Source organism: Hibiscus syriacus, unplaced genomic scaffold, assembly GCF_006381635.1.
Source record: "Hibiscus syriacus cultivar Baekdansim isolate YM2019G1 unplaced genomic scaffold, ASM638163v2 tig00110833_pilon, whole genome shotgun sequence".
Classification (NCBI taxonomy): Eukaryota; Viridiplantae; Streptophyta; class Magnoliopsida; order Malvales; family Malvaceae; genus Hibiscus; species Hibiscus syriacus.
This window is the reverse complement of record NW_024062884.1, coordinates 491,135-516,838: the sequence shown is the minus strand read 5'-3', so window position 1 is coordinate 516,838 and position 25,704 is coordinate 491,135. Positions and strand designations below refer to the sequence as shown.

The 25,704-nt window shown below is 34.4% G+C and overlaps 2 protein-coding genes and 1 pseudogene across 2 annotated transcripts; 1 reads left to right on the top strand and 2 right to left on the bottom strand.

Annotated features, from left to right (window-relative positions):
- Window positions 1–11,486: 11,486 nt before the first annotated feature.
- LOC120143124 lies at window positions 11,487–12,391 on the bottom strand (annotated as a pseudogene).
- A 3,283-nt stretch (window positions 12,392–15,674) lies between these two features.
- On the top strand, window positions 15,675–18,857 carry LOC120143172 (oxysterol-binding protein-related protein 3A-like). Its single transcript, XM_039157562.1, has 10 exons — window positions 15,675–15,784; window positions 16,072–16,165; window positions 16,448–16,564; window positions 16,646–16,718; window positions 16,795–16,913; window positions 17,052–17,173; window positions 17,478–17,654; window positions 17,791–17,935; window positions 18,313–18,491; window positions 18,593–18,857. The coding sequence occupies exons 1-10, from the start codon at window positions 15,684–15,686 to the stop codon at window positions 18,840–18,842; spliced, it is 1,377 nt and encodes a 458-aa protein (XP_039013493.1). The 5' UTR covers window positions 15,675–15,683; the 3' UTR covers window positions 18,843–18,857.
- Window positions 18,858–20,813: 1,956 nt separating this feature from the next.
- LOC120143123 lies at window positions 20,814–22,779 on the bottom strand. Its single transcript, XM_039157528.1, has 5 exons — window positions 22,411–22,779; window positions 22,063–22,323; window positions 21,696–22,005; window positions 21,589–21,598; window positions 20,814–21,399 (listed from the first exon to the last, which is right to left on the bottom strand). Exons 1-5 carry the CDS (start codon window positions 22,777–22,779, stop codon window positions 20,814–20,816), a joined length of 1,536 nt encoding a protein of 511 aa, XP_039013459.1.
- Window positions 22,780–25,704: the final 2,925 nt, after the last annotated feature.

Here is a 25,704-nt window from a genome sequence, read left to right as displayed (position 1 = left end):
AATTCAGGAAGAGAACAGAAAGAAAGCAAAAACTGACATTTCTGAAATTAAATCTCTTTTTGTTTGGGTATTCCAACAACTCTCTTTAGCCGGTATAATTCCACAACAATTTAGGCCAAAGCAGAATGAAGGCAAGAATTATTGTGAATATCATCAGGAGAAAGGGCATAAAATTCAACTATGTCCTGAGTTTAGGGATTTGGTGCAAAAATTGATGAACAACAGAGAAATAGAATTCTTTGAAGAAGAACCAGGAAAAAAAGAAGATGATGTTTGCTCATCAGAGGATTCTAAACCTAATCAAAGAATAAATGATCCTGTGATCATTAATGTGAAATCATCTACGGCGATTCCTGCACCAATAAAGCCGAAAGTAGTTATCACCACTCCTCTACCATTTCCATACAAAGATACCCGCAGGGTACCTTGGAATTATACTACCAATGTTTCAATGGTAGGAGGATCTGTTTCTCTAGAAAAAATAGAAGAGAAAATACAGAGTTTGGATACAACATCGACGTCTGAAGCAGTGAGCGAAGTCGGTTTCTTTACAAGAAGTGGGAGATGTTACTCTCCCGAAACATCCAATGCTTCAGAACAAGTGAAAGCAAAAGGAAAAGCCATGGCAATACCTCAGAAGGTATTTGATGATGAATCCCCTCCAGCATTCAATGAGCCTGTGACAGAAAAACAAGCTCAAGAATTTTTGAAATTCCTGAAACATAGTGAGTATAGTGTGGTTGAACAATTACACAAACAACAAGCGAGAATTTCTATTCTTGATCTATTGATGAATTCAGAAGAACATAGAAATGCTTTGATGAAAATTCTCAATCAAACATTTATCCCTGAAGATATATCCCTCAATAAACTTGACAGAATTGTGGGACATATAGCCGCTGACAATTACATAACGTTCACGGATGATGAAATACCGGAAGGCGGAATGGGGTCAGTAAAAGCTTTGAATATCACGACACATTGTCATGGTCATGTGTTGCCAGGAGTATTGATTGACAATGGATCCGCTCTCAACTTGATGCCTCTAGTCACACTTCAAAGAATGCCTGTGGATAAATCACACATGAAGAGCTATCAGAATGTAGTACGAGCCTTTGATGGTACTCAAAAAGAGGTGCTTGGGAAAATGGAAATACCGTTGTTAATTGGTCCAGTCGTGTACAATATTGACTTTGTGGTGATGGACATCCACCCTACATATAATTGTTTATTAGGGAGGCCATGGATTCATTCAATAGGAGCCGTTCCTTCTTCATTACATCAGAAATTGAAATTTGTTGTTAATGGACAACTAATATGCGTCGGAGCTGAAGAAGAAATCATTGCGTCTATAACAAGCGATGTTCCATATATTGAAACCAATGATGATGCTCTTGAATGCTCTTTCCGAGCTCTTGAATTTGTCAATGCAACCTTTATTGCAGAAGGAAGCAAAATTCCATATCCCAGATTATCTGATTGCACCAAGATGACGGTACAACAAACTTTAGGCATCGGAGCTAAAGCTGGGAAAGGTTTAGGAAAGAATCTTCAAGGGATTTCGGTTCCTGTAAATATACAGATGAAGAAAGATCGTTTTGGGCTTGGATTTAAGCCCAATTTTCAGCAAAAGAACAAAGAGATGAAAAGAAGATGTGAGGACAGAAAGGCAAGGTTGAAAGGGAAAGAAATCCTTTGGGAACACATGTTTTTCCCACAGTTGAAGACCATATTCAGATCAGGGGGAACAATTAATGTAGAACAACAGCTTGTGGAAGCCTTTAAAGAAGAAAAGTTGACGAAGGATCAAAGCATAGTTGAAGAAGCTATGAATGGATTATTTATCAACATGATCATGAATGACAACAAGACTGACAAATACTTGGATAGGATTCGCCCATGTTTTCCTGGAGAAACACTCAACAATTGGACCACTGAAGATCTTCCTATAGTTTTTAATATTAACGCAGAGTAATATTCAGAACTAATCTTTATGTTTAGCTCAAAAATATGAAAACTTTTTGTTATCTTGTAAAAGAAATTATGTTAAATATAAGAAATTTTCTTTAAAATTTTCAGATGGCAATCATTCTTTACATTTTCTTACATTTATACATTCATTTATTTCATAAATTTACTATATTCTTTCGGAAATATGTCCGACTTATTAATGCAGGTGTCACCATGTTAATAGCACGTTTATTCCTAAATTTAATCAAGAGATAAATTTAGAGCAACCTATATGTCTGGAAGAAATCAATGGGTGTGAGGATAAACTGGAATGTGATGTTCCTACTGAACTATTAAGATTGTAGAAAAAGAAGACAAACAAATTCTACACCACAAAGAAGAGATTGAGACTGTGAATTTGGGAACATATGAAGAAATAAAAGAGGTGAAAATTGGTACTACTCTGACAGTCCAGATAAAACAAGAATTGACAAATCTCCTTCAAGAGTTCAAAGATATCTTTGCCTGGTCTTATCAAGATATGCCTGGTTTAAGCACAGATATAGTGATGCACAAGCTTCCAATCAATCCAGAATATAAACCGGTCCAACAAAAGCTCAGACGAATGAGGCCAGAAATGTTGTTGCAAATCAAAGAAGAAGTGATGAAACAGATCAATGCAGGTTTCCTACAGGCATCTAAATACCCAGAATGGGTAGCCAACATTGTTCCCGTACCAAAGAAAAATGGGAAAGTTCGAATGTGTGTGGATTACAGAGATCTCAACAAAGCTAGTCCGAAAGATAGCTTTCCATTACCCCACATAGATACATTGGTGGACAATATCGCAGGGCACGCATGGTTTTCATTTATGGATGGCTTTTCAGGATATAATCAGATAAAAATGAATCCTGAATACATAGAAAAAACAACATTTGTAACCATGTGGGGCACATTCTGTTATAAAGTGATGCCATTTGGATATTACTTCGAAAGAACAATCCTGAAGTCTGGAATGAAGAATGTCAAGAAACTTTGGATATTATTAAGAAATATTTATCCAATGCCCCAATTTTAGTATCACCAACGCTTGATAGACCGTTAATTCTCTACTTGACGGTCTTTGAAAATTCAATGGGATGTGTACTGGGACAGCATGATGAATCTGGAAGAAAAGAAAAAGCTATTTATTATCTGAGCAAGAAATTTACTGATTGTGAAATTTGATATCCACCAATACAAAAATTATGTTGTGCTTTGGTGTGGACTACTCGAAGACTCAGACAATATATGTTATACCATACTACTTGGCTGATATCAAAACTTGATCCTTTGAAATTCTTAATGGAATCACCAGCTTTGACAGGCAGAATGGCTAGATGGCAGATGTTATTATCTGAGTTTGATATTGTATATGTCAACCAAAAAGCGATAAAAGGAAGTGTCATAGCTGATTTTCTGGCCAGTCGTGTATCAAATGATTATCAGCCTTTGAGTTTCAATTTTCCTGATGAAGATTTGTTATGTATATTCATGAATGAAGAAGTCAGAACAAATGACACATCTGCATCTTGGAAGCTTTACTTTGACTGAGCATCTAATGCTTTGGGACAAGGAATCGGGGCAGTGTTAATTTCTCCAGAAAATATTTATTATCCCTTTACAAGTAGACTGGAGTTCTTTTGCACCAATAATATGGCGGAATATGAAGCTTGTGTCATGGGATTGAAAGCAGCTATAGAAAGAAAAATCAAATGTCTCAAAATATATGGAGATTCATCGTTAGTGGTGTATCAATTGCAAGGAGAATGGGAAACAAAAGATCCCAAATTGTTGGAATACCGAAATTTTACCCTCAAATTAATGAAAGAATTTGAGAAAGTCACCTTCAATTATCTCCCTCGAGAAGAAAATCAAATGGCAGATGCTTTGGCTACATTAGCTGCTATATTTCAAGCAACTAAAAAAGTTGATATGATGCCAATCAAAATGCAAGTATATGAAATTCCTGCACATTGTTATAGTGTGGAAGAAGAAGTAGATGGTAAACCATGGTATCATGATATTCTGCAATATATCAAAAATCAAAGTTATCCACCAAATGCATCTGAAATTGATAAAAGAACCTTGAGAAGAATGGCTGCTGGATATTTTCTTGATGGAGAGATTATGTATAGAAGAAGCAATGATCAAATGCTATTGAGATGTTTTAATACCAGCGAAGCTAAAAGCATCATTGAAGAGGTACACAGTGGAATATGTGGAACACATGCAAATGGTCTTTCCATGGCCAGAAAAATAATGAGATATGGATATTATTGGGCTACCATGCACACAGATTGTATTGATTATGCAAGGAAATGTCATAAATGCCAGATATATGCAGACAAGATTCATGTACCCCCATCTCCTTTACATGTAATGACAGCACCCTGGCCATTTTCTATGTGGGGAATAGATGTCATTGGTGCAATCACACCAAAAGCATCGAATGGACATTATTTCATCCTTGTGGCAATTGATTATTTTACCAAATGGGTTGAAGTTGCTTCATATACCAATATTAAGAGGTCCACAGTCTGCAAATTCATAAAGAAAGAGATAATTTGCCGGTATGGCCTACCCGAAAGGATCATTACAGACAATGCTCTGAACCTGAACAACAAAATGATGACCGAACTTTGTGCACAGTTTAAGATCAAACATGCAAACTCAGTGGCATATCGTCCAAAGATGAATGGGGCAGTTGAAGCAGCAAACAAGAACATCAAGAGAATCATTACAAAGACCACTGAAACTTACAAAGATTGGCACGAGAAGTTACCTTTTGCTCTATACACATACCGAACTACTGTTCGAACATCTACTGGGGCAACGCCTTTTTCTTTAGTCTATGGGATGGAAGCAGTGTTACCAATTGAAGTTGAGATTCCATCGCTTCGAATATTGAGAGAAATAAAATTGGATGAATCTGAATGGATCCAAGCTAGATTTGATCAATTGAACCTTATTGAGGAGAAAATATTGAAAGCTATTTGCCATGGACAGATGTATCAGAAACGGATGATGAAGTCTCATGACAAAAAAGTACATCCAAGAGAATTCCAAGAGGGTGATCTAGTACTAAAAAATATTTTGCCTATACATAAAGATTTCCGTGGGAAATGGATGCCTAATTGGGAAGGGCCATACGTTGTGAAAAAGGCCTTTTCCGGATGAGCGTTGATCTTGGCAGAAATGGATGGAAAAATTCTGAGAAATCCAATAAACTCAGATTCTGTCAAGAAATATTATGCTTAATGAAAAAAAATAATAAAAAAAAAGAGAAAAGAAAAAAAGAAAAGAAAGAAAAAAAAAAGAAAGAAAAAAGAAAAGAAAAAGAGGGGTCAAGGTGAAAACCCGCAAATGGCATCTTGTAACCAAAGGAAGGATTTGAGTTGAAAACCTGAAAAGGCGGCTCAAATGCAGGTTGATATTAGGCATCTGGCAATTGAACTCTCTTAAGATTTTGACAGTTTGGGAGAAACTTCACATCTACAAGCATTTTGACAACGTTTGAGATCTTCCAGACAAAAGCTGACATCATTACTCTAAATTGTGTCAACTTGATTAATTTAGAAATATTTATGCTAATAATTTGTTGAGACATTTGAATTTTTATCAATCTTATGCTTGCCATAACTTTGAATACAATTCTATCTATTTCAAGTTCAATTTATTTGAGATTCAATTTATTTTCGAAAATTCAATTTATTCTTTTATTGAATTAACATAATTTTGAAATAATTTAAAGATTTCTGAATATCACTTTATGTTAATACTTTTAAATACATGGAATACAAAGTAAGCAAATCATCACCATCTTAAAGCCATGAACAATAAGGTTGTTATGCTGGATACAACCGACAACAAGGTCGAATTCGACAAATCTACTCATCAATTGCTCCAATCGATCATCATTCAGTTCTTTCACATCTGCTTTCAAAAGTATGCCAAGACAGTAAAAGGCAACTTCTGCATCATTGATCCCAGAGAAAAGAGACAGGACATTGATACCACCATGGAACATGTCTCTATACAGATTATTGTGCATGGTTTTTAGAGAAACCTAGAAGCATTTCCACCTCATCAGATCCAAGTGGAGCAACTTTATTCCTTCCAACCCATACTAGATTCCATTTTCAGCATTCATCAAGAACATACTTTTGAACATTCGAATGTGATTCATTGTCATAAGCTTCAAGAGCCTTACAGATCCTTTCTATCAATTTGGCACTTCCTGTACATGTTTATAAACAGTTCAACTTTGTTCTTGGATCCCAGGAAGGCCATCATTTCTTTGTCAATGGAAAAGCATCAGCACATGGAGGAAGCAGAATAAAGAGAAAATCTGTTCTTAATTGGCAGAATTATGAATATAGCCCTTTTCAGTGTAGTAGCATGAAAATGTTTCGAATCTACAAATTCTGGCTTTACATCTAATAAGTACTGTGATATCCCAGTCCAAACATTAGCTGGAAAGATGAATGTGCTCATAGCATCTTCTGGAAGTGTCCTTTGAGTTATCTGATCTGGTTTGGTAAAACTAATCAATGAATTTGAAAGATGAATGTGCTCATAGCATCTTCTGGAAGTGTTCTTTGAGTTATCTGATCTGGTTTGGTAAAACTAATCAATGAATTTGAAAGATGAATGTGCTCATAGCATCTTCTGGAAGTGTTCTTTGAGTTATCTGATCTGGTTTGGTAAAACTAATCATTGAATTTGGAAGAGGAATGTGCTCATAGCATCTTCTGGAAGTGTCCTTTGAGTTATCTGATCTGGTTTGGTAAAACTAATCATTGAATTTGGAAGAGGAATGTGCTCATAGCATCTTCTGGAAGTGTTCTTTGAGTTATCTGATCTGGTTTGGTAAAACCAATCATTGAATTTGAAAGAAATAAGGAGACCCAATAGCATCTTCTGGAAGTGTTCTTTGAATTATCTAATCTAATTTGGTTTGATATAAAACATAGAACCAATCATTTGAATTAAAAGATGAATTGCATAATCGTCTTCATTAAGAAGCTTCTTTTCAAGCTTCCTCTGTTTCTTCCTTTTCCACAAATAATAGCCCAAGTTTCGCTTTTGCTTATAATTGGGATCATTGCATAATGACTTCCCATCCTTTACCGGAAAAATGCATCAGGAACCTTAGCCATTCGAGCAGCACATATAAAATTTGTCAATTCTGCAATTGATGAATCTGAACCACATCTCTCCATGGCTATTGAAGCTTTAGCCTCTGAGAATCCCATTTTTGTCATGTATAACAGTTTATTCTCCTCATCAGAATCAGAATTCAAGATTTCACGGTATTAAAAGAACTATCGATATCTGTGAAATCATCTTGAAAGGTCATTTCATAATCAGATGAGTTGTTATCAGAATCAACATGTCACATGCAGGCAAGCTTTCAGGAGCCTATACTATTGAGTTTTATTCTCAAGAGATTTTGTGACATTATATCTACATTTGTCAAAGATGATAGATTCTCTGATTTGAAAAAGAAAGATTTATTGGGTTTCTACAACTGAAGAAATATTCAGTTCACCAATCTGAAATCAAATAACTTAACAATCATGCATCATATTTAGGCATTTGCAAAAATAGGTGCATTTTCATTCATTCTCATCCATGTTGAATTTTGACAGGAATTTCAAAGATTTTAGCAAAGATTTAAATCCATCACTTGATGGATCAGCTTTTCCAGAGGAAGTTCATAATGAGAAGAACTCATCTGAAGAAGGATGAAGAAGTTCATAATGAGAAGAATTTGTTCAACCTTTTGCTCAAATCTATCACTTGATGGATTATCTTTTCCAGTTCGAGTTCATAATGAGAAGAACTCATTTAAAGAAGGAAGAAGAAGTTCATAATGAGAAGAATTTGTTCAACCTTTTGCTCAAATCTATCACTTGATGGATTATCTTTTCCAGTTCGAGTTCATAATGAGAAGAACTCATCTGAAGAAGGATGAAGAAGTTCATAATGAGAAGAATTTGTTCAACCTTTTGCTCAAATCTATCACTTGATGGATTATCTTTTCCATTTCGAGTTCATAATGAGAAGAACTCATCTGAAGAAGGAAGAAGAAGTTCATAATGAGAAGAATTTGTTCAACCTTTTGCTCAAATCCATCACTTGATGGATTATCTTTTCCAGTTCGAGTTCATAATGAGAAGAACTCATCTGAAGAAGGAAGAAGAAGTTCATAATGAGAAGAATTTGTTCAACCTTTTGCTCAAATCCATCACTTGATGGATTATCTTTTCCAGTTCGAGTTCATAATGAGAAGAACTCATCTGAAGAAGGAAGAAGAAGTTCATAATGAGAAGAATTTGTTCAACCTTTTGCTCAAATCCATCACTTGATGGATTAGCTTTTCCAGAAGAAGTTCATAATGAGAAGAACTCATTTAAAGAATGAAGAAGAAGTTCATAATGAGAAGAATTTGTTCAGCTTTTTGCTCAAATCCATCACTTGATGGATCAACTTTTCTAGAGAAATTTCATAATGAGAAGAACTCATCTGAAGAAGGAAGAAGAAGTTCATAATGAGAAGAATTTGTTCAGCTTTTTGCTCAAATCCATCACTTGATGGGTCAGTTTTTCCAGAGAAGTTCATAATGAGAAGAACTCATCAGGAGAAGAAGAAGTTCATAATGAGAAGAGCTTATTCAACCTTTTGAATGACTCTATCACAGAAAGAAAGAGGTCAACATCATCCCCAGCGGAAAGTTCATAATGAGAAGAAATCATCTGAAAGAAAGAGAAGAATTTATTCAACATCTCCATACTAATCAAGTGAAGTCAAATGAAAAAAACTTATTATCTTTTCGTCTTTGCTCTATTCTTATTAAGAATAAGCAAAGAGGGGCAGCTGAAGATATTCATTTTTTTCATTTTAATGTTATTTATATTATTATTATTATTATTATTATTATTATTATAATTATAATAATAATTATTATTATTATTATTATTATATATATTATTTAATATTACAAGCCCAAAATAGAGGCCCAATTACAAACAGTGGCCCGGATCCAAAATCCCACAGTAAACCCTAAACCCAATTTAGGGTTTGTATCATCCAGCTGCCGCCGCTCAGTTTCAGCCGTTGGATCTGGTTTGATCCAACGGTCCACAGTTTGCCAGAGGAAACCCTAGGGTATCAATACCCTAGGGACACGTCCCAGCGCCGCCGTAGATTCCAGAAGACCACGCGGCGCTACTTCAGTCTCGCCGCCACTCCAGCCGCACACGTCTTTCCCAAATGGTGAGTCACCACTGGAAGTCCGGTGACTCACCGAAGAACCCCTTTCGGACCGGTTTGAGACGAGCACCGGTGATGGCTATAAAGCCATCACCCAACCTGCAAAGAAAAAAAAGAGACCGAGAGAGAAACAGAAAAACAAGATACTAAAAAAACTACCAACGATCTCAGTCAACAACAACGCAGCAAAGAAACAGAAAAGAAAAAAAGAAAGAAAAGAAAAAGAAAGAAGAGAAGCTTACCGAGGAAGCCACGACCACCGGACCTCACCAAAACCTTCGAAAAACCGAAGGTATATTTCTTAGATTTGCTCCGATCGGGAGCCGTTTAAAAGAAAAAGCCATCGGAACCGTCATTAGGACGGTCCGATCTATGTTTTAGTATAAAAAAAATTTTCCGGCCACCGAAGGCGGTGGCCGGCGGCGGAAGAACACTGGCGGACGACTGCCGGCCGTCTGGCTTCTCTCTGTTTTAGAGAGAAGCGAGAGAGAAATTGCTCTCTCAGAGAAGAGAGAGAGAGGAGAAATAGAGAAATGAAGGCTGGCCCGCCAGCCGTTTCAAACGTTAAATAGGCCTTCCCGAACGACGTCGTTTCGGGAAGGACTCTTTGTGCAAATTTAAATTGTTAAATCCCGTCCGCAACCATTATAACTTGTAACTTTTACATTTTAGTCACTAAATCGAGTTTATAATCCTTTTAATTCGGTTCTTTAATTTCATTTTTATTTGTTTTAGTCCTTTATATTAAAATAATATATATAGGATAAATAACAGATTTAGTCCTATAATTTTAATAATTAATATTTTAATCTGAATAATATGTTTTAATTTATTTTAATCTAATATCCGAATTTTATATAGTTTTATTTTAGTCACTAAATTAATAAAATAAAAAAAATAGTATGTTTAATCCCTATAATTTTGATTAATTATGAATTAGGTTTTTAATCTTAATTTTACTATATTTTAGTCACTAATTTTAAATGTTTTCATTTATTTTACTGCTTTTAAATATATCGTTCTAATTGTTTTTTTATTGTTTTATTTGTTTATATATTTAAATACTTTTATTATTATTATATAGTCATAAATATATATAATAAATAATAATTTATATATATTTTTAATAAATTATTTTAATATTTATTTTTCAATATCGAAGAAAAGGGCAGTCTTAATACAACTGGATGCCCTATTCTAGTATTTTAAAATTAAATATTATAAAAAATATTATTTAATTAATATTTATTAATATCAAAGAAAAGAACTGTCTTAAGGCACCTAGAAGTCTTTTTCCGATATTTTTAAATAAATAAATATTTTTATAATTTCGAAATAATAAGATTATAAATTAAATATATTTTGAAATTTTTTAATAGAGACAATTTATAATTAAAAAGTACCAATTTTGGGCGGTGTAGGGGTGCTAATCCTTCCCTAAACGTAACCGACCACGAATCCCTTTTTATTATTAAAAAGAACGAATTTTTGGTTATAAATGCAGATCAGTTCATTTTTTAATTGATTTTTTCTTAAAACTCTTTTAAAAAATAATTTTTAGGTATTCGACCTACCTGACCCAAAAGGCCGATGGCGACTCCCAAATTATTTTCAAAACCATTTACTCACATCAATTTTCCCGCCAAGTATAATATTTCGTGCTCGGACGAAAACCGGTTACGACATCACGATTAATGAAAGCTGTCCTTGCTGTGATGGTTGCTTGATCATATTTTCCCCAAGTGCTCTATTATTCTCCCCATTTGGACGCTGCTCCTTAAAGATGAAAAGGTTGAGGAATTTATGACGATGGAGATCAAGAATTGGATCTGTGTCAATCTAAGTAAAGCTTGTTATGGAAATTCTATTGGGATTTTATTTATTTAAAATAATTAATACATATTATTTAACATATTTACGAAAATATCACTATATACATGTATATGATTTAGGGTTTCTACCGCCCAAATGCTTATTCTCTCCCCATTTCATATTTTATATATAAGCAAACGATCAAATGTATGTAACTCGGAATCAAAGAGTTTCATCCAAGAGTTGGAATGTAAATTCAATATATTTTAGTAGGCAAACACAAAAGATAAGTGCCAGTTCAGCTAATGATATCTTTCCATTCAGACAAGTAGATGGCATCTATAATCGAATATGAGAATCAGATCGGAAAGTGTCCGTCGAAAGCAGATGCGGATAAAAGAGTTTGCTCACCGGCCATTTGGCTCGCCAACCCTGGCTCTGCACCCCATTTGTTCGATAAACTTGGTGAGATGGGAATGCTTCGCACCCCATTTCTCAGCTAATTTTTGCTCCTTTGCTTCGGCATCTCTCCTTAGCCCGTCTAGTTGATCCCTATATTCAGCTTCCATCATATCAAGAGCGGTCTTCTGCTCTTCCCTTAGAGCCTCGATCTTCGACTCTATTCCTTCCATCTTGTTCCTTCTGCGGCGTGCTTTCTCGGATTCCAGTTGTAACTATACCCTTCTTAACCTCCAGGCTGCTTCCTTTTTATGTGCAGCCCAAGCACGGTGCCCTTCTTCCAGCTCCCTACAGCAGTCCACCAGTTCGGATATCACCAGGTTCTCATTACAAGGAGGAAATAATCCATGGAGTACCATATTTCCCATAAGGGGGGCTAGTTTCCGACATTCTCTCGGGTTGCAGCCACGGGATTCGGGGAGCAGCCGGCACTGTCAAGGGGGATAAACTTAACGTCACAGAGGGGGAAGGTGGCCTGACAACTGAGGTATTGCTGGAATTAGACGAAAGCCAAGGTGGAAGTAAAGCTGGTGCAGGTGAAGGCGGGTGGGTAGGAAGGAAACCCCTTTGGAAGCAGCAATGGGAAAGGTTAAGCTATGCCTCCGTTTCACTAGTTACTCGGCAAAGGTTTCTAATATCCTATCGTACTTGCCGTCCTCAACCGCTTATGTTTCTCCTTGTGTTCCCTTTGTTGCTTCTCTTTAAATACCTCCCACCACTTTCCCAGTCTTTTAGCAGTTCTGCGAGGGACTTCAGCAGCAATTTTCTTCCATTTCTACCCGTGTTTGGCTTGAAGACGGATCACCAGACGCTGCTCCTCTTCCGCTAGGGATCCCTTCTTAGGGATGGCCATGGGTCGGGTTTCGGCCAACCCGACCCGATCTGAAAAATATATATCTTTCATCCAATTCGAACCAACCCAATTTTTTGTGATAAAATCCGAACTCGATCCGACCCGACCAAAATAATAAAAAATATTATTTTTATTTAATAAAAATAGTGATTTAATTGAAAAAATAATATATATAGAGGGGTATTATTGTAATTATTCTTAAATATATGAGGTAAATTTATATTTTTCCCTAGGTCGGGTCGAGTAGGGTATTTTTCACCCTAAACCCGAATTCGATCTGACCCGAACATCACCTTTAAAAAAACTCGACCCGAACTCGAATTAAAAAATGACCCGACCCGATATGGTCGGATCTGGTCGAAACTCGTTGGGATCGGGTCCTATGCCCATCCCTAAATGTAATATATGTTTTGATATTTTCTTAGCCTAGACAATCTACATCTGTAAATATAACTGTTCGAACTCAAAATCTCTAAATAAAATAATTCTCTTATTTATCATTGAGATCAATTAATAAATTCATAATCATCTCATATATATATATATATATATATATATATATCGTCAATTATATTATTTTATCTTTTAATTAATTAATTATTACAAGAAAATCTTCTTTCCATTAGTAATTATTTTATTAGTGAAGAAAATTTAAAGTTTTGGATATTATTATTATTATTACCCATCCTCGAACCAACAAAATAAGGTGACATGTACGTTAATGTACAAAGAAATCATTTTATGATTCTTTCCCTTGTGATCAAAGAATTGATTTAAATGATTGTATAATTTGCTTAGGGATTACACAAATTTCGTCACTTTTTTTTTACTCTTTCGGTTCTAAGGTTTTACTTTAATTAATTTAGACCGACCCACGTGACACACATAATTTTGGTGAGTGAACTTTCCGATATGAATTTTTTGTATACACTAGAACTCGAACTCGAAATATTGCTTAAGTGATATCAATCTACTTACTACTTAAAAATATCAGTAGTTTCGTCTCTTTTTTTTTTACGAGCTTCCAATTCAACGGCTAGGAGAAGGTTGATAGCATTGCAGATTAAGTTCTATGTGTTTGACATTATAAGAAAGCCTTAACATTTATAAATATATAACGAGGCTTATTTACAGTTGATTAACTTAGGATAAAGTACACAAATGGTCCCTTAATTATAGGATATTATTTCATTGAGACTTTCGAGTATTAAAAGTTACAAAATGATCACTTGATTATTCACATATCACAAGTTCATCTTTTTTTTGTTAGAAAAATTGACAACCACTTGAATTGGATATTAATATGCTGACCAATTGAATAGATGACTAAAGTGAGAGATTTTTATCTGTTTTAATTAGTGACGTGTTTATCGATAGTCTATTAAAAAAATTTAAATCCTAATATATTTTAGATTATAATTTTATTTTTTATTTATAAATTATTTTTATACCTCTACAATTTTATAAATTTATCCCTAAAATACTTTAAGTTTGTCTCTTACACCAAAATATTGTTATAGAAATACCAAAAATACAAAACAAAGGAACTTTGGTTATTTCAGAAGGGCCTGGTTGCCCTACTTTATTTGTGAACCATGGGCTCCATTGCCTGCTTGAAGATAACGGGTTGAGTAATTAAAGGGAAAATGTGCTAAAACATCGTTAAAACATATAAATTTATATCAATATCTTAATTGTAAAATTAAATAAAATATATTAAATCAGATTTAAAACTACCTAAGATTTATTCAGGTTGGCAGGGAGAGAGCTACCTTATATATTCGATACAATTTTAGTTTAATAGTATTTTGATTCATATAAAAATAAATATTTAAATTTAAAAAATATAAATATTTATTAAATATTTAATCAAATAGGGGTCAAACTAAAGAATGATAAGTACGTATTCTCAAATTTTTGGTCTAATTACAATTTAAGTCATTGTAAGTTTAAATATTAGACAAATTAGAAATTGTCTTTTGAGTTTAGAGTTTAGAGTTTTTTTTAAAAGAAATTTAGAGTGAATACAAGGTAATATCTATACAAAGACTTTCAACTATTTGACAATGAACGCTCATACCTCTACATACGTGCTTGTACTCAGGACCTCAAGGATAACAACAATCCCTTAATCACTAAGGTCGCTTGATTCATGCTGAATTTCGAGTTTAAATACCTAATAAATCTTTATATTTTTCTTAAATAGTCTAATATTTCGGCCTTGCTAATATTTATTTATAACTCCGTCCCTGCAAGTTGGGATATATATTTTTACACCATATGTTTGTATTGACTGAGATGAGTTGTTCTAATTTAATTAAGATTTAAAAAGTAATAAATGAAATATATAAATATTTTTTTATGTTTTAGTGATATTGTGCAATTAATATAATTAATATTTATTCAAGATGTAAAATGAGAAAAATTATTACTATTTGTAATTAATTTTTTTGGGTCAAATTTTCTAGAAGGCCATTTCAAATTTCTATGCTATCGGACCCAACCTTTCAAATTTTATATAATTCTTTTTATCTTTTGTGAATAAATAAATGCTTCGTGAGGTTGATTATTTTGAAGTTGGAAGCCGCCTCATTGGATTTTCATTTCCAGAAAAATCTTATACTTTGACTTGAAAAATCAAAATACAGACCGCCCCACCTTCTCGGCTAGTCTTCGTTGATTCAATCATTTACTATATAATATAAGGTAAACTATTTTAATAGTCGCCTAATATTGTGTAAGTTTTATTTAAACCATTGATCCATTATTTTACTCATTTAAATTATTTAAATAACATCAATTAGCACGAACCGGTTTATCTCAATGGCACGAATCAATTTATCTCGGTAGTTAAAAGAATCATTGTTGTTCCTAAAGGTCATGAGTTCGAGCACCAGCGTGATTGATCATTTATTGTCAAATGGATGAGAGTATTCAGAACATATACTACTTTGTAATCACCTTAGCTTAATAAAAAAAATAACATCAATTAAATTATATAATTAATAATTAAAAAAATATTTAATGTGATAATTACATAAATTTAAATAATTAAATGATTTAATTAACAAAATAATAGATCAGTGGTTAAATTAAAACCTACCCGTAGTTAAGTGACTATTCATGTAGTTTACCCAAAAATATATTCATTCTTAATTAATCCCAAACAAAAATCTTACACAAATAAAAGTCCCTTTATTTATGTAGTCTCTTCTTCTTCTTCGTCTTCTTCAGAGTTTCGCTTTAAGAAAAAGCTTTGGTTTCTTCTTCCTTTTGCTGAAAGAATTGAGAGATGGCACAGAATGATCCGAAACAAAGTGGCGGTGGTTTCTTTTCGTCGATCGCTAACAGTTTGTCCAATTTTGGTAGCGCCATGAGTAAATCAGTCAACGGGTATTAACATCCATCTTTACTTTCATTTTTGTTCGATTTCCTTTTTTGAAATTCAGTTAATTGGTTCAACCTCTTTGTGAATGCTACTTTTAGTTCCATTTCAAATTTGTTATTGGTTGCAGTTGCATATAAAATATAGTTTTAAAACTAACGCTTTGTATCAGATCTGTGATTGCCTTTTAGGAACTGATTAGAGAGTTTAGATTGAATGAACTAACTTCAATATTTTAATAAAGGATTTCTTTTCAACTCATTGGAAATTCACTGTTTTTTTCATGTTTATATAGTTTATTAGGATATGAAGGACTGGAGGTCATTAATCCAGAAGGCGGGACTGAAGATGCCGAAGACGAAGCAAGGAGAGGAAGATGGAAACAGGAGGTAATCCTTAATTTTCCTCATTTTCGTATGAATTGAAGAGAATAAGGAATGAAAGCGCTTATCATGGTGGTGCCAGCTTCTGTCATATGCATTTGGATCATGATTATCTTTACATCGCGAAGGAAATAAAATAAAACTAGCCGAACCTGGAACATGTGAAACATTTGAATGTTGCTCTGAGTGCGACACGACAAGAAAACTCAGTTTGTGTATTGCTGGCATACAGTTAGCATCTTATTAACTTGTATGAGCATCTAAACTTTGCTTTCTCTTGTTTAACAGGACAGGGACAGTTATTGGAGAATGATGCAGAAGTATATAGGATCTGATGTCACCTCAATGGTGACACTTCCAGTACTTATTTTTGAGCCTATGTCGATGTTGCAGAAAATGGCTGAGGTTTGTGTTTTTCGTATACAAACTTGATTGCTGTGTAGTTATTACTATGTTTGATTTTTTTGATTTCATTGTCTATGACAGTTGATGGAGTACTCCTACCTGCTAGATATGGCTGATGAATGCGAGGATCCCTACATGCGAATGGTTTACTCCAGTAAGATTTGTTCTAACTTCTCTTTTTTCCTTTCTCTCTAAGTTCTGTAGGTGTACTAATTAGTAGCTAATTCCAGCATCATGGGCCATATCAGTCTACTATGCTTATCAACGTACCTGGAAACCATTCAATCCTATACTTGGCGAGACTTATGAAATGGTTAATCATGGTGGCATTACTTTTATAGCTGAACAGGTAAGGATTTTAGAACTAAGTCTTGGTTCTTGTTCTTTTAGTCTTTTCATTTTGATGCATTTTGCAGTTTTGCTATTGTTTCTGACATTTCTCAATGGCTGAGATTATCAGATCCTTATTAAATATTTTCCCTTGCAGGTTAGTCATCACCCTCCAATGAGCGCTGGCCATGCTGAAAATGAGCATTTCATTTATGATATTTCTTCGAAAGTCAAAACCAAATTTTTGGGGAACTCAGTTGACATCTATCCGCTTGGAAGGTAAAACATGTTCTCTTTCATAACTTGTTGCTTAACAAGATACAATCTTCCTCTTCCTCCCTCCATTTTTTCTTTTTGCAATTTTAAGAACTTTTTATGTGCATTCTGCTGCTGTCTGACATTGTGGCTGTCATACATAAACTCGAATGGGATCTTAATCTTCTAGGGCTCTTCTCATATGATAAAATTGGAGCCAATTGGATTATCCTTTTGTAGTATTTTATATCAGTGAGAGTCATAAATGATGTTTTTAAAGTTTGGAGTTAGTACTCTTGCATCTATTATGATATAATTTTATCTGCAGGACTCGTGTGACCCTGAAAAGAGATGGCGTTGTTATTGACTTGGTGCCTCCTCCCACAAAAGTAAACAATCTAATATTTGGACGAACTTGGGTGGACACACTTGGGGAGATGATCATGACAAACCTGACAACAGGCGACAAAGCTGTTTTATATTTTCAACCATGTGGTTGGTTCGGGTATGGTTTTAGTTTTATTGTGAGAAATTCCTCCCGTTTCACCTCAGCTGTATCTTTGGGCATCAATTTCTAAGTATTTAATTTATACCATCTGGTTATGTCACACAATTTAAAATTCTTTCTTGGTTGTTCACAGAGCTGGGCGATATGAGATTGATGGATATGTGTATAATGCTGCTGAGGAGCCAAAGATTTTGATGACTGGGAAATGGAATGAATCCATGAGTTATCAACCTTGTGACAGTGACGGCGAACCGCTTCCTGGAACTGAACTAAAGGAGGTTGGTCTTTTTCAACACATTAGTTGTTTGCATATTTCATATTCTCATAATCACACCCCTAGCCTTTTTCATGCTTCTATTCTGGAATTCACTTTCCCTGCCAGAACTTTACTGAAGAATGAAAAGAACAATATGCTTTTTACATGTGATTCTTGACCAGAAAGCATGTTATTGATTCTGCGCCTTCCCCAAGTGATTAAATTTGATTTTCAAAACAAATTTGCTGTCAAAATGGTGAAAAACACACTTTTTCCGATCACAGTGTGAAGTATCACACCTTTCCTGAATCCAATAGCTTTCCACATGCCAAATAAACAATGCCACAGTGATGACATGAGAACCCTGATATTGAACTCCTTGTCGTTGCTCTTATGCAGTTATGGCGAGTTGCTGATGCTCCCAAAAACGATAAATTCCAATACACATATTTTGCACATAAGATTAACAGCTTTGATACTGCTCCCAAGAAGCTATTAGCATCCGATTCTCGTTTACGCCCGGACAGATATGCACTAGAGCAGGGTGACCTCTCTAAAGCTGGTTTTGAAAAGAGCAGGTCTGTTTCCCACTCAAACTATATTTCGAAGTTTTCTGTTCTCTTCAATGCATTGTTTTGATGGTGAACTAATGTCGTCAAAACTCTTTATGTTGGGTCAGTTTGGAGGAAAGACAGAGAGCTGAAAAGAAAAACAGGGAAGAAAAGGGTCATAAATTTGCTCCAAAATGGTTTGACTTCACCGACGAAGTCGCTGCTACTCCTTGGGGTGCCTTGGAAGTGTATCAATACAATGGCAAGTACTCAGAACACCGGGCTGCCATCGATAGCTCAAGTAGCAGCAGCGATGGAATCGCTGTTAAGTCAACTGAATTCAATCCATGGCAGTACGAAGACTTAGTTGCTAGTTAAAGCCTATGCGTCCTCGCATTTGCAAACGCATTGCCTGCATAGTATAATTTATAAATGTATTCTTTCTCTTTCTTTTATAGTCGGTTTTGTATTGGCTAGAGCTAGTTGTATAACATAATGTTTATGGTACTTACCTTTCCCCTGATTATATTGTTTTATTACTTTTAGATTCACGATTTTAGCACTTGTTTTTCATTTATATACTCGAATGGTTTAGAACTATAAAAAGTAAACTTCTCAATTCTCCACAAGAATAAAATTTATAAGGGTAAAGTACACAAATGGTTCTCTGACTATAGGATGTATGTTGTTTTGTTGAGTTCTTCGACTATTTAAAATTATAAAATAGTACCTTGATTATAGATAATTGTTTTGTTTAGTCCATCGATTATTAAAAATTAAAAGGTTAACGATAATCTGAGTTGGATATTCACTTGATGGTTAAGATATGATAAAATTTGATCGCATTGCTTATCTGAGTTATTGACTTTCCAGCAGTGAGGCCACTAAAAACAGACATTCAGGGCAAACACTTCTCCATTGCATTGCTTATACATTGATTCACCTTAATCTAACAGCTTTAAAGCCATATGTTTGGGTCCCTGCTTCTTTTGGAATTACATAATCAAACAACAATCATATGTCTGTAACTGAGATGAATATCTAAACATATGTGTTATGGTATACCACCCTAGGGCGGAACTAGGATGAAATTATGGGAGGGGTCAAGTTGCTTATCTTTGAAATTAACAAGGTTCTTAAAGGTAATTAAACCACAAAAAAATAGATGATTAGGGCTTAATTTCACTAATTTTAAAATTGTCATGTCCTAAAAAGTAATTGAACAAAAAAAAGGTTAAGAGGTATACTTAATTTCATTTATTTAACTTTAAAAATGGTAATGTCTAAAAAAATAATTAAACCAAAAAAAATTGGGAGAGATCATAACTTAATTTTAATGATTTTAAACTTTTCAAGGGCTTAACATAAATTAAACCATAAAATTTGAGGTGGGCTATGTCCCCCACGTGGTTCTACCACTGATATCATCAACAATTGGTTGATCTACTGGAATGAGACACTAAATACTTTAAGTAAGATCAATGGTTCGAATTCCGACATTGTAAATAGAGTAAATCAAGTTGTCACCTCATATGGACCTCTATATACTCGATTATAATTAACCGATCAATAAATCATATATCAATAAATCATATATCAACTATTAAAAGTTATAAACTGATCATTTGATTATATGGTACCGTTTTGTTGTATCACGAGTATTACAAGTTATAAAATTATCACTTCACTATTTTTTTTGGATAAGTAAAATTTTATTATCCAAATAGGAGTTCAGTACAAAACATCCAAAACAAGGATCAAAGACATGTTATTTACAACAAAAAATAGTTAGCCTATACCCCAATTGTTACAAAGAAGCATATTCACATTATCAAGTCTATTAAGATCTCTATTTCTAAGTTGAGTACCAATAGTGTTCTTAATGGAACTAAGCAAATCTTCAATGGTTAAAACCCTTGGAATAGTCGTCTATTTCTTTCCTCCCAAACAATGTAAATGAAAGGCACACCAAGCAATCTTCATGATGGAAGTAAGGAGAGATTTACCTTTCCAAGTCGAAGAAGCCCAAGCAAGCATGTTATCCCATGACATATGAGATTTAGCCAATTGAGAGAGATTTAAAATTCCTTTCCATAGAGTAGCACCCATAGCACAATCAACAAACAAATGATTTCTCGTTTCAAGGGAATCATTGTATAAAATACAAGAACCAACTGTGGTAATTCCCATACGAATAAGTCTCTCCCTAGTTGGGAGTCTATCAAGGATTGCTAACCAATAAATAATGTTGAATTTTGGGATGTGAAGGGGAAACCAAATAATTTTGTGCCAAGGTACCTTGTCATGTTTGATTCACATCTCTTTCCAAATACCTTTAGAATTCCTTACTCATGCATTAAGAATGGTGAGGGCCTCTGTTTTCAGTTTTAAAAGTCTTTTAAAGCTATAGCTGGAGGAAACACTTTCGGACATCAGTCTAAAATCTTTAGATTTAATCACATAGTTATAAATCCATGCAATCCATAAGGAGCCTTCACCATCAAGAAGATTTCGAATGAGCTGCATCATGCACACCTTATTCCAAGATTTTAAATCCTTTAATCCTAGCCCTCCTTCGGATTTAGGACAACAAATATTTCCCCAGCTTACTCTTGTACCAGTGGCTGCAGTGTCAGAGCCTTTCCATAAGAAACATGAGCATAGCTGGTTAATCATATTAATAACAGCTTGAGGAAGAAGAAATTCTCTACACCAAAAGTTAGCAATACTTTGAAGGACAATTTTAACAAGTTCTAACCTTCCAGTGTAACTTAGGTACTTCCCAGACCATTGATGAATTCTTAATCTGATCTTGTCAATAAGAGGAGTACAATAATTAGCAGTGAGTTTTCTGGTGACAAGCAGAACCCCACTATATATCACTAGAAGGTGACCATACTTGAAACTAGTAGAAAGATTAATGATTTCAAGGTTTCTAAGAGATATACCAGCAACAAAAAGTTATGATTTGGCCACATTAAGTTGAAGCCCTGATATTTCATAAAACTAATTCAGAACAGTAGTAACTCCAGTAACCGATTCTAAGTTTCCTTTACAGAAAATTAGAAGGTCATCCGCAAAAGTAAGATGAGTGAGACCAATTTTTTTGCATTTTGGGTGATACCCGAAAATACCTATAGCAACAGCAAGATTAAGGAGTTTAGAAAAGATGTTCATAGCTAGAACAAATAGGATGGGTGATAAAGGGACCTCTTTCTCCTTTGAAATAACCAATCAAAGATCCATTGAAAGAAATGGAATATCTAGCTTCAGTGAAGCAAGCTTCAATCCAAACAATGAATTTAGGTGGCAAATCAATGGCCTTAAGAATTAAAGAGATGAATCCCCAGTAAAGAGAATCAAATGCTTTTTGAAGGTCTATCTTGATAGCACACCTTGGAGAAATTGATTTCCTTCCATAGCCTTTAACAAGTTCTTGTGCTAGAAGAGTATTGTCAATTATATTTCTACCTTTGACAAAGGCTGATTGGTTGAGGGTTATAATTTCAAGCAGCAGGTTGATCAACCTTTTGACATGAATCTTGGTAATTTATTTATAAACCATTGAGCAGCAAGAGATATGTTTATAGTCTTTTACCTTGATAGGATTAGTGATCTTTGGAACCAGGGCTATAATTGTAGAGTTAAAAGTTGGCAAAATGAAAGAGTTATGGAAGAAGAATTTTATAGCTTTTGTTACATCCTCACCAACCACTGACCAGGAGTTTTTGAAGAAGAATGGTGTAAAACCATCATGGCCATGAGCCTTATCATTTCCTTGACTGAAGATAACATTTTTAATCTCCTCAACAGTGATGTATTTTTCTAAATCTGCTATAGCTTCATAAGGAAGATTTAGCTGTAGCAGATTTTTGAGATCTATAGGATCACTGACTTTAACATAGGGATCAACATTACCCAACTATTTTTTGAAGAATTGAATGACTTCAGAAGCCATCTCATCAAATGCCTCAAGTCTACTGCCTTGTTCATTCACAAGAACTCTAATGGTTTCCCTTTTGTTTTTGGAAGCAATGACAGAGTGGAAATATTTAAAACATTTGTCACCCTCCTTGAGCCATTGAATTTTAGCCTTCCGTTTTAAAAACATGTTTCCTGCTGCTTCAAGGGATGAATTCTCACTCTGAATTTTTAACTCAGTATCAATGGAGCTATTTCTTTTGAGGGTTGAGTGTTGAATTTGTTCCAGCTCATCTTTCTTTTGCTTAACCCTTGCAGAAATATTGATGTAGCATTCCTTATTTAAATTCCTCAAGCAATTTTTAAGTCTATTTAGCTTGAGGAAAAGTGACATCATAGGATTTCCTTGAATAGGCTGCTGCCAAGAATTTTAAACTTCAAGAAGAAAGTTAGGATGCTTGGCCCAAAAGTTAAAAAATTTGAAAGGTTTGGGGTGATTTACTTGGGAATCTTTGAAGAGCTAGACAAGGGCCATGCAATGGTCAGAAGGCCTTGGAGCAAGAAATTCCACAAAATAATTTTGAAATGAGTTGACCCAAAAGGAATTAACAAGAACTCTGTCAAGTTTCCTAGCAAGGTAGGATATGACCACCATTCAAGATGGGCGTTACCCTATTGACCAAGATATGATAAAATCATATTTTAATGATGTCTACTAGCATCATTGTTACTTTCAAACATTGACTTGACAACATAATTAATATTTCTAGCAATAACTCGACTTTATAGAATAAAACGGATAGTTGATCCACAAAATACATCTCAAACGATTCTGAGATCAAATTTTATCATATTCAATCAACATGTTAACAGACGATTATCCGTTTTTTAATAGAAAATGATGAGTTCAAACATATAAATAGTTATATGACCATTTTGTAAACTTTTAATAATTAGAATACTAAATAAAACAACGTTTTATAACCTGAGAATCATTTTATAACTTTTAATATTCGAAAGATTCAACAAAATAACATCCTATCAAAGGATAATTTGTGTATTTTTCCTTTCTGGCTATCATTAATGTTGAAAACATTTTGATGTTTCGATATAACAAATTAAATTAAAAGAATTTTAATTTTGAAAAAGATTTTTCTAAGCACATTCGATATATTAATCGAATATCAAAATATTACTCAAAGTATTTCAAAGTTTATTTTAAATCCTTACTAAAGTGTAAAATTAAGTTTTAATATTAAAATAATTTTAAAACAAATTTACAAAGTATTTCGAACCATTTCAAAGCAAAAAATTACAGTTTGTCCAGAGGGAACCGATTCCCCCTGAATGGTTTGGCTCCAAGAATTCCAGTATGCTCGGAGGGAACCGATTCCTCCCAGGGGTATCGATTCCCCCTACTGCTCAACGATTGAAATATTTGAATTTTACACTTAGGGAACCAATTCCCCCCACGCTCCAATCTGTTTTATTAAATGATTTCACACTTAAACGGCTCTATTATCTCCACTAATCATCCCCAACGTTCATAAGTGATTCAAGGTGTATTTAAACAAGTTCTGAAGCCTTTGATCAACAAGAAATCATAGAGAAACAAGAGAGAAAGCATCAAATACCAAGTTTGTGCAAATCAAGCCAATTTTCCTTTCAATATTCATTTTGCTTTCAAGAACACCATTTGTGCTCATTTGTAATTATTTTTTAGTGTTCTTTTCTTGTTCTAGAATTGTGCAAACAATCTACCTTGTGAGGATTTCCTTGTAAGTTTGCAAATTTGTATTGTTCTCTTTGGGAGAGAGTGTTCTCAAGAATTTGGGGTATAATTCTTGAGGGTTTGTAAGATTACTCTTTGTCCTCAAAAGAAAGACAAATTAGTGAATTTGTGAAAAATCCTTAGTGTGGATAGCTAAGTTAGTGGACGTAGACTTTGGTTGATAAAGTCGAACCACTCTAAATCGCTGTGCAACTACTTTCAATTTTCTGCAAAAGCTTCCACAAAATTTTAATTGCCAATTCACCCCCCTCTTGGTCGATTTCGTCAATCGATTAACTCAACAATTGGCATCAGAGCCTAACTCATTTGAAGGTTTAATCATCTCTTGAGTTGATACGGGAAGAGTTATATCGATAATCAAAGTCATCAATGGCCTCTACTTCAAACTTCGACTCCGGTCTCGATTCGATGCCCGTCAACAAGCCTCCTATCTTTATTGGGGATAACTATGCCTATTGGAAAAATAGGATGATGTACTTCATTCAAGCAAGTGACATGGGAGCATGGAATGTCGTAGAAGAATGATACATCAAGCCTCTCACTCATCCAAGATTGTGGAGTGAATGAGAGACAAAAATGTTCCAGCTCATCTCCAAAGCCATCCATATCATATTTTGTGCTCTTAGGCCAGATGAATACGGAAGAGTTTCATCTTGTACAACCACCAAAGAAATATAGGACAAACTTCAAGTCACTCATGAAGGTACCAATGAGGTAAAGAAATCTAAAATTAGTATTCTAACGCATAGCTATGAAAATTTCAAGATGAAACCAAATGAAGATATCAAAGCTATGACGGATAGATTCTCAACGATTGTCAATGGTCTCAAATCATATGGAGAGATCATTTCAAATGAAAAGTTTGTGAGGAAGTTAGTTTACTCCATTCCAAAATCATGGAAATCAAAGAAGACGACAATCATCGAGTCTAAGGACCTAACGTCCTTAACTCTTGAAGAGCTAATCGGTTCACTCCTCACTCATGAAATGATGCTTGAAGATGAGGTGGACCTCGATAAGATTGAAGAGACACCAAAGGAGAAGGAGAAGAAGAAAAACATTGGAGTTGCTCTCAAATCCACAAAAGATGAGAGTGATTCGGATGAAGATGACGATGATGAGAAAATGACATTGTTTGCCAAACGGTTTAGAAAAATAATGAGACCTTACCGAGGAAGAAAATTCAAACGAAATGAAGGCCTCAAAAATGAACCAAAAGAGAAGGACCCAATCATTTGCTATGAATGCAAAAAGTCGGGGCATGTCAAATATGATTGCCCACAATTGAAGATAAAAGGTCAATCAAAGAATAAACACAAGGCTCATGTGGCTACATGGAGCGATGAAGAAGGTTCCGATGAAGAGGAACAAGAAGTAGCAAACTTGTGCTTGATGGCATTCGGGGAAGATTCTAAGGTAACCTCTAACTCATCTGATTTTGATGATTTATCCTATGATGAGTTATTAGAGGAATATAATGGGTTGGCTTTGGATTATGAGAAATTTTTTTTAAAATATAAAAATGAT